This window comes from Cnephaeus nilssonii (genome assembly GCF_951640355.1).
Source record: "Cnephaeus nilssonii genome assembly, chromosome: 13".
Taxonomy (NCBI): Eukaryota; Metazoa; Chordata; class Mammalia; order Chiroptera; family Vespertilionidae; genus Cnephaeus; species Cnephaeus nilssonii.
In genome coordinates, this window is record NC_137084.1 from 9,469,286 (window position 1) to 9,478,813 (window position 9,528).

General features: G+C 42.0%; 1 protein-coding gene across 8 annotated transcripts in view; it reads left to right on the forward strand.

The window, feature by feature from the left end:
- EHF (ETS homologous factor) overlaps positions 1-8,659 on the forward strand; it is a 44,379-nt gene extending 35,720 nt beyond the window's left edge. For 5 of the 8 annotated variants that reach the window (XM_079788683.1, XM_079788680.1, XM_079788678.1 and 2 more), the window contains exons 7-9: positions 1,176-1,238; positions 2,511-2,706; positions 2,807-8,656. In XM_079788683.1, coding sequence (XP_079644809.1) covers positions 1,176-1,238; positions 2,511-2,706; positions 2,807-2,906 — 359 coding nt within the window. In that variant the 3' untranslated portion in view covers positions 2,907-8,656. Of the gene's footprint in view, positions 1-1,175; positions 1,239-2,510; positions 2,707-2,806 lie in introns of all 8 variants that reach the window. The other 3 variants (XM_079788685.1, XM_079788679.1, XM_079788684.1) reach the window with 2 other exon arrangements.
- Positions 8,660-9,528: the final 869 nt, after the last annotated feature.

Consider the following 9,528-nt stretch of genomic DNA (forward strand, 5'->3'; position numbering starts at 1 on the left):
TCGTGTAACATGCCTAGCTCCGTGCCTCGTACATAGTAAGTGCTCAATAACAGCAGCTGTTCTTCTTAACTACTTAAAACAGGAGCGAGTGGTTATTCAAACTTTTTTTGAATAATGGGACCACTCTTGACAATTGAATGAATGCTTCAGACCCTCTCCCTTTGCATATATTTTCAGCCAGTCTGAAATGCCCTGGAAGGCCACACCTACGTTAGTGAAGCCTAGGTTAGGAAGTCCCAATGTAACACACACAGAAGCGATGCATTTTGCTGGCCCAGTTTCTTAACAAAACTGGCTTGCATTTAGGAAGTACTCTGTATTCAAATGGGTGGATTTTTTATTGTGTGATTTTTGTGTGTGTGTTAAGATCTGCCTTGGACATCCGAAGTACCTGCTGGCACACACACACACACAGCTAGATCATTTATTTTTCTTTTCAAGAAGTTTTATTCCGCCTCTGTCATCTCCTCGCTGGTGATAGTCATATGGGTTACCATAATGAGTCATTTGTTAAACTAATCTGTGTTTCCATAGCCCGGGTGGCCCTCTGTACTGAGCTCAGGCCAGTCAATGGCCTCTTTGTCAGGCTGATTAAAATGTAAACTTGCATGCCAAAAAAAGGCACTCCTTTGGCTTAAAAGCCATCTTTCTTTGTTATAAATGTTTACATTTTTGTATCATGAAAAACAAAAACCCTTTCAATGACCTAAATCCTTCAGTGGCTCTCTATATCTCTCAGAATAAAGGCTAAAATCTCACAAAGCCTTAATGGTTTGAACCTCCTACCCTCTGCCCCTTGCTCACTGGCACACTGGCTTCCTGCTGCTCTGTGGACATAACAAACTCACACTGACCTCAGGGCCTTTGCACTTACTATTCTCATTCTTGGAAGACTCTTGCACAAGCTCTCTGCATGGCTGTCTCCCTCACACCCTTCTGGTCTCTTCTGTAACCACCACCTTATATTAAATTGCCAATTAGTCTCATCTCCATACTTCTATCCTCAGTTCTTACCCTGCAATATTTTTCTCCATAGCACTTATCCTCTCTGTTGTGTATTGGAAATGTGCCAGGCATGTAGTAGGTGCTCAATAAATATTGGTTACATGGGTAGATGAAGAAATGAAAATGACAATTGAAGAGGTAAATTAAACCGCTCTCGTTTCTCTCTTTAGCAGAGTCACCTGATGTAAAGAAGGAGCAAGACCACCCTGTCAAGACCCACACCAAAAAGCACAGTAAGTCGGCTGGCTTTCAGATGGCACTTAGCCCGTCCTTCAACTTGGGTGTAATTGGAGGCCACTAGTTTTTAGACAAATATTGCCTCTGCCTGCTGCCTCCAATAATACTGCATATATAATACTGCATCTCACCTTCACCTCAAACTGGGGAGGGTGAGAAAATAGAGGCAACACTTACTGGCAGAGTAACCCCCTGAAGTGGAGCCCCAATGAATATATGCCCTCATTCTGTTCTTTGTTCTACAAAAACTGAGATTTCCTGTAGGCATGGGGTTAGCAGGTTCCCTTTCTCCAGAAAAAAAGGGTGGGAGGAGGAGAAAGATGGGGAGAAACAGCTGAGATGCAGTATTATTTGCTTTTGCTGAATGTTGGCTTCCTACCTTTGTGGACTTGTTCCAAGAAATGACTTTATTCTTAAGATTCAACCGTGCTCCTTGGGAGTTGTATTTCTCCCAATAATAAAACCTTATGAAAGTGTATGAAATATCAGAGATAAGGTGTGTGGGGGGCGGGCGGGGAGGGGGAGAGTTGTGCAGAAATAAATGAAGATGGTATAATCTAGAAATTGTAGGGAACTGGCCATCTTCCTTATCTGCTACTCCAGGTCATCCCACAGAGCAGTATGTACACAGCCCACTCAAACTGGTGGGTGTGGGTGGGTTTGTGTGTCACAAGTCTACGGGGGGATATAATTGAATTTGCTATTCTTATTACAGTTAACCCTTCATTTTCAAATTGACCCCCTCAACCCCAGGGAGACCTCACCCCCATCTATTCTAGGAGTCACAATACTAGAACCCAATCCGTGTGCACAGTTGCTGGGTGGGAGTGATTTAATTGGTGAAATACTTGCCAAATAAAAGTGGTTGAAAGTTGCCTTCTGGGGAAGTAACAAGTTGAAATGAACCCCAGAACAGTTGTCAACAATACTTAGAAGATACTCTAAAAATAGGACACCTAACACCTATTCTTTCCTCTTGATTTTGCCACTAGTTAACTATGTAACCGTGATGATCAAGTCACTTAAATTCTGTGTCTCAGTTTCCTGTTTTGCAAACTAAAAACAAAACAAACAAACTGTGCCAGTTCATTGTCAAACATCTTTTTAATATGTACAATATTTGGTAATTCTGTGATCTGGCTTTGCGGGTGGGTAGGGGGAGAATTGAGGATCTCCCGTCGGATGGAAGATGTTCCAACTCTATGCTTGCTTGGCGCCTGATTCGCTGTGACTTCGGCCATCACTAAACTCCCCTTTCTGCTTCTCAGACCCACGAGGGACTCATTTATGGGAATTCATCCGGGACATCCTCCTCAATCCAGACAAGAATCCAGGGTTAATCAAGTGGGAAGATAGGTCAGAGGGCATCTTCAGGTTCTTGAAGTCGGAGGCAGTGGCTCAGCTGTGGGGCAAAAAGAAGAACAACAGCAGCATGACCTACGAGAAGCTCAGCCGGGCCATGAGGTGAGGAGTTGCTGGTCTCCGAGACCAGACGGCCGCACGACCAGGTAGTCCCCCGCAGGCTCAGTCTGAGCAGCCACCTTACCTATGTCCTCTGTTACAGATATTACTACAAAAGAGAAATCCTGGAGCGGGTGGACGGACGGAGACTGGTGTATAAATTTGGGAAGAACGCACGTGGATGGAGAGAAAATGAAAACTGACCCTTGGAACACAACCCAAAACAGACCCCATATCCTAGCAAGCTGGGAACTCCTGGATGTAAATATGTCCAAGACGACTTTTCTCTGCTATTTATGTACCATGAGGGAGAGAGGGAGAAAAAAAAAAATTCGACTTCTAACGGGAAGAAGGAACACTACAGTTGATAAACTCATTTTGTTACTTTGAAGTACATCCTGTATGGGGAGCCAACGAACACAGTTTTCTGTGAATTACGACGCTGTATGTGGTTGTGATTGGTGTTTGCCTTTATTGTGAAGTTCATTTCCACTTGCAAGAAGAATGGGTCTGTGGCCTTCATGCTTCTTGCCGAGAGAAGGGGGGGAAATTGGAGGGCATTAAATATGTTTATATGCAAGTGATTTAGGAAAAGGTGGCGTGTGTCCTTCGCACCTAAGCAACTACATGGCCTCATTAAGAGAGGTGGCATGGTCGCAAGGATGAACTCCATCCAGGGTCTCCTATTGACGGCATGAACCGGAGGCTGCTGGGAAGTTTCACCTGACCCTTAGGAGCCACTGAGTGGAGAATGAGGACTTCCAAGAATCCAGGTGGACTATAATCCCTGCATAAGCACGTGACTTGTAATCTATAAATCAGCCAGAAGAATAAGGGTGGGGGCTTTTTTCTCACTCAGAAATGATTCTGATGCCAAGGCTATCTTCCCCTTGGATGTGGTAGGAAAAAAAAAAACCTTCAATTACCACCTCTGCTCACTTCTAGTTACTTAAGAAAGGGCCCAGTCTTGGTTATTTTTATCCCAATTGCTGAAAAACTAAATGGGAAAAAGGAGGTGGCAATGAGTTTGCTCTTGTGTCCCATAGTCCGTGGTTCCTCAATGAACACAGTTGACATTTTTGGCTGAATAATTCTTTTGTTGTGCATTCTCTGGCTGTCCTGCGCATTGTAGGATGTGTGGCAGTGTCCATGACCTTTACCCTCTAGAGGCCAGTAGCACTTCTGTCTTCGAAGTTGTGACAACCAAAAATGTCTTCAGATGTTTTCAAATGTCCCCCGGAGTGGGGTGGGGGTGTGGGGGCGCGTGAGCAAAACTGTACTTGAGAACCACCAATTTAGCCAGTCAAGATGACGATGGTGACTTATTCTCAGAAGAGTAAGATATGTAAGATCTTTTAGTCCCTAAGAAGAAGCAGAAGCAAGATTCAAAGTCCAGCTTCTTTTTAATTTTTAAAATATTAAGGAAAGTGGGCTTACGGTAAGTAACTAGAGGGACTTCTTTTCAGAACCCCAGATGAGAGCCAGTCAGATAAATTGAACAAGGTAATGTAACAAGAACGAAAATAAGACATTTTCTCTGGAATCACAAAGCAGACTAAAAATTATATTGTAGAAAGAAATGCTGAGAGGAAATTGTGTGTGTGTGTGTGAGAGAGAGAGAGAGAGAGAGAGAGAGAGAGAGAGAGAGAGAGAGAGAAATAGAGAAAGTGTGTATGTTCCAGGGGAAAACTGCTTTGCAGATATTAATTCTTATAGTCTTTCCTCTTTGGGATCATCTTTTTCTTGTCTCACATGAACTCATCCCAAAGTGAATGGTGTATTGTGCAGATTTACAACCAGAGGAAAGTTAAAAAAAAAAAAAAGACATAGAAACAAAAGGATGAAAGAGAAAAGCAGAAAAGAGCTTAGGCGCCATGGTCAGTAAGGAGCTGGAGACTCCAATGGTGGGCTGTTTGGGGGTACCCGGAGACTTATCACTGGGTCTTGTAATCTGGGAGGACTGTGAGCCTGTAGACACTTTGCAAATGGATTTGAACATCCACCCTTTTGCAACTTTTCTTTTTGGCTCCCCGTGTCCTTGGCTTTCTCTTCCCTCCTGCTTCTCTTGAGCAATACTATGGGGCTGAAGACACGGACCAATAAGAGGGGGTGCTCTTCATCAACTAATGGATCACCTGTCTTAGCCAGCAGAGGTGAGCAATTCTTAGTCAAAGATTGCAAAGTGTTTGTAATGTATCTAGAAGGCTAAAAGTAAGAATTCACAATTTGTCTTCCTTATAATGACAACCATTATGAATGGTGACCTTGGCACACCAGGGTAGTGAGACGAATGACCTTCTGAAGGTACAACCAAGTCCATTTTTGTTTCTGCCTGGCTTGGTCACCTCCACAAAGGTGTGACTTAGTGTTGTTAAGGAGTAGTTACCGAGGGAACCGAGAGAAATAACATTGAACAGCCCAGCTCCGACACATTCCTGTAAAAGGCACACCTTGTTTTCCAAGCCAGGCTAAGAACTATGAGGCCTCCCCAGCATTTGACTATACTTCACACAGAATGAATTAAACATCCAGATATTTGAATTGGTGTCAACACGTGACTGTTTGAGTGTCTGTGTGCGTCCAAATTGTGTGAAGAGATTGGGGCACCTGCTAATTCTCTCTCTGCTATTCCTTCCTTGGCTTGGCTTATTTGCCGCTTAAGGTGGCTAGATTTTTCTCTGAGTTTGCCCTTCCCCTGTAAGTTTCTTTCATTCCTCCAAATTGGCTCTTTCTGCACCTTCTCCGTTGAAGAGCTACCTTTGCTAGGTAGTAAGCAAGGCTCGGGAGTACTGACTGGAACAGTTGTGCAGATAATTAGCAGATGGTGTTATTTCTTGAGAGTGACGGTTTCCTGGCACCCAGTTCCTACTTAAATAGGCTGGAGTATTAAGTTCTCAGATTATCTCTCTATTGTCTTGGCTTGAGTTTGCTGCATTTTCTCTGTGCTGTTCGTGACTTGGAGAACTCAAGGTAATCAAGCCATGCCAACTTGGGGTGTGAACAGAATACTTCCCACCACAGTGTTGAAAGGGAGAGTAAAATCCCAGAGATAAGCCAGCATCAGGTGAAGCAACCCCTTCTTTTGGGGGGACACACAGCTTCTCCCTTGAGAAGCTTGTCTGTGCTGGGTACTCACATGGTCACTGCACATGGTCTCCTTGAACCTTCCTTAAGCTAAAGACTTAGGCTCTTATATGTAGTTTTCATGGGAACCCAAGGCAGGAAATGTATTGCTAAGACTTTACCAGACTCAGGTTATCCATGGTGCCTAGTTATTTGACTTGGTGAAACTTGAGTACGGCCCTGGTTCCCAGGGCCATACCTACAGCTTCTTGAACTTGCCTTCTGAGCCAGGCAGACCCAGGTTATGAGTTTTCCTTTAGACAAGCTAGTCCTTTCTCAAAGCGTTTGCCTTTCTAGCCTGTAAGCTCTTTGTGGGCAGGGACTACATCTTATCAATACCCGCCCACCCCGCCCCCGTGCCTAGCATGAGATAGGTGCTCAATACATATTTGTTGAGTTAATAAATGAATGTCTTCTGGAAGACTCCTTGGATTGGGAGGCCAGACCCAGAATTGGGATGTGAATCATTTCTTCACCGGAATAAGAGCACAACGGCCATAACTTCAAGGACATGTGACCTATTAGATGAACATTTTATTGTGAGACTCCTTACTTTGCCTTCCAACCTTCACTGAAATGAAACCAAAACAGGCCGTTTGCTCCCGAAAATCTCGTGTTGGATGAGACTTCTGTTGCTTTATTAGGAACTGTGAGATTTGTCTGGTATAAGAAACCAGGAATGTGCCTTTGACCTGTTTTAACTGATGAAGATTATGAATGTGTTTATATGATGTAAATTGCTATTTAAGTGTAAAGCAGTTCTAAGTTTTAGTATTTGGGGTTTGGTTTATATATATTTTTTCTTTTTGAAAAATATGGAGGGATCTTTTGATAAGGTGAGTCATGCATGTTAGATTTTAGTTTTGCAAGTGTGATGTTCTCCAAATGTATAAAAGATAGGAAAAATAGTAAGAGGGAAAGCAATTATATTATTCTTCTGTAGTTAAAAAAAAATACACATTTGTTGAATGCCTACTATATGCACTGCAGGAAACCAAGTACATGAAGAGTTTATCTAATTCTATGGGGTGGAATAGACACTCCATATGAACCTAATGGATGATGAACACGTACTGTCTTAAAGGAAGAACAACCTGGCAGTCACAATATCAGAGCTGAATTAGCCTCCGTGTTGGTTCTCAGGATCCCACTTCTGCAATAAGAGATACAGCATTTAATAAAAACCCATTGAAGCTGTGCCTTATGAACCACTGAAATGTATAAGCTGTCACAAACTTAGCTAAATTGGGATTAATCTTTTCATAGCTATCTGCACAAATCTTGCTTTTCTTTCCATCTGATTTCTGGGTAGACAATTTGTAGGAAATGACCCTATTGCAACTATTTTTTAAAGATCAGAAATTTCGCCCTTTAAACTATGTTAAATTCAAATGGAATATTCCTCTTCTATGAAAAAATTATATTTTTCAAAATACGTTTGTTGTTTTTATTTGTTTGTTTGTTTGTTTGCTGGGTCCCAGAAAGCACTAATAAAAACCACATAGACCATCTTGTAACTGTGTGTTCCGTGCTTCCACAAGCCATCCACAGCTGGGCTTAGAGGAAATGCACGTAGTCTATAGCAACAAAACCTAGTTCCCACATTTATTTATACAATAAGCATTTATTGAACATCCACTCTGTGCCAGGCACTGTCCTAGGCACTGAGTTGTGGCAGAGAATGAGAGACAAAACGCACTGCTCTCCTGACGTTTATGTTCTGTCAAATGGAAACGGACCAGAAACAAAGCACTAATGGACAAAACAGAGCAGGTCTGATGTGTGGTCAAGAAATGAAGAGAAAGGAAGAGGAGAGTGCTGGAGTATGTAGGGCTATATTGCAAGTTTAGGCAGGGTTAAGAATGAAACATTCCAGTAAAGATCTGAAGGCTATAAGGGAAGAAGCCATGATGATAATTGGGGAAATGAATCTTTATTAAAGGGACCAGCAAGTGCAAAGTTCCTGAGGTAAGTGTGTTTCTAACATATCCAAGGAACAGCAAGAAAATCTGTTTATCAGAGTAGATAGACTAAGCAATAGAAGGAAATAGTGTAAAAGAGGCCCCAGTCGGCCAGATCATGTAGAACTTAGAGGCCATTAATGAAGGCTCTAGGTTTTCTTTTGAGTGAGATGGAGGGGGTGGGGGTGGTGCACAGAAGAGTGACATGCTCCAACTTCTGGTTTAAAGGGACCCCTCTGGCTGTTGTGTTGAGAATGAATGCAAGAAGGCATTCAATGCTGCGTGTCCATTCTTAGTGAAGGATATACAAAAGAAGGTAGAAAAGATTGCTCTCACATTCATGTTTCCAATACAATAGTTAAAAATATTTCAAAGCAGTAGTGAGTGCTACCAGTTCATGACATATTTCTCCCGGGCCCAGAAAGTCCCAGTCATTCAGTCATTTGACCTCATAAATGATAATGAAAATAATTATAGCCAATCATTTTGGAAAAATCCCCTTCATCCCAGAATCTGTGATGTATTCTTGACATCCATTTGATCTTCATGGAAGTCTGTGATATATAGATATTACTCTCAATTTTTAAATGAGGGAAAAATGAAGGTCAGAAAAGGTTAAATGACGTCCTCAAGGCTGTACAGCTAGAAATAAGTGGGACTTTTCCCAAAGTCCATACACTTAACCCTAATATTCTCTACTTTGCCACGACGCTAATATCACACACACACATACACACACAGTTTTATGGTTAATACTGAGTTAAACAATGTATTTCATGGTTACCTACTGTTAGAATTTCTCAGAGTCTTTATTGTGACAATGTGCATTGTGAATCTATGAGAGGGGAAAAGTGTTCCCAATTTCCCAAGCCTATTTGACAACAGATGCTTTTCATCAAAGAAATTTTTATGAAACCAGTACCCTTTAAAACACACTTAGGGAAATGATGTTCTTTAAAGACTACTTCTCTGATGTAGAAGAAGCAGTATTTTCATATCGGGCCAAATTAGTATGCTGAAAATATTCATGCACATCAAACTTGGCCAACTTTGTAAATATCCCTTTTCTTTTTTTCTCATTGAAAAGAAATCCCCTCACTGCCTTAGACATTACTTATCTGCATTGATTCATTTCTCAGTAATCACCATGAACCTGCAAAGTGACTTCTTTGGGAAATATAAACTCTCCTGAATTTTTTTAAAATATATATTTTTATTGATTTCAGAGAGGAAAGGAGAGGGAGAGAGAGATAGAAACATCAATGATGAGCGAGAATCGTTGATCGGTGGCCTCCTGCATGCCTCACACTGGGGATCAAGCCCGCAACCTGGGCATATGCCCTGACCAGGAATTGAACCTGGTCAAGGCTGTACAGCTAGAAATACAGCTAGGTCGATGCACAACCACTGAGCCACGCTGTCCAGGCTCTCCTGAATGTTAACTCTTTATAATTATCTGTGCAAAACTACAGGGACTAGCCACGTGTAGCTATTTAAGCTTAAGTTAATTCAAATTATATTAATAAAATATGTAGTTTCTTAATTGCACTATCCACATCCCAAATGCTGAATAGCCACATGCGGCTGGTGGTTACTGTATTGGACAGTGCAGATATAGAACATTTCTATAATCAATGACAGTTCCGTTGGACAGAACTACTCTAGAATCTAGCCTGGGAGGATGGGGTAAGGGTGGGAAAGGTAGTGAGCGAAACTAACCAACAGTGAAATAAGATCCAGT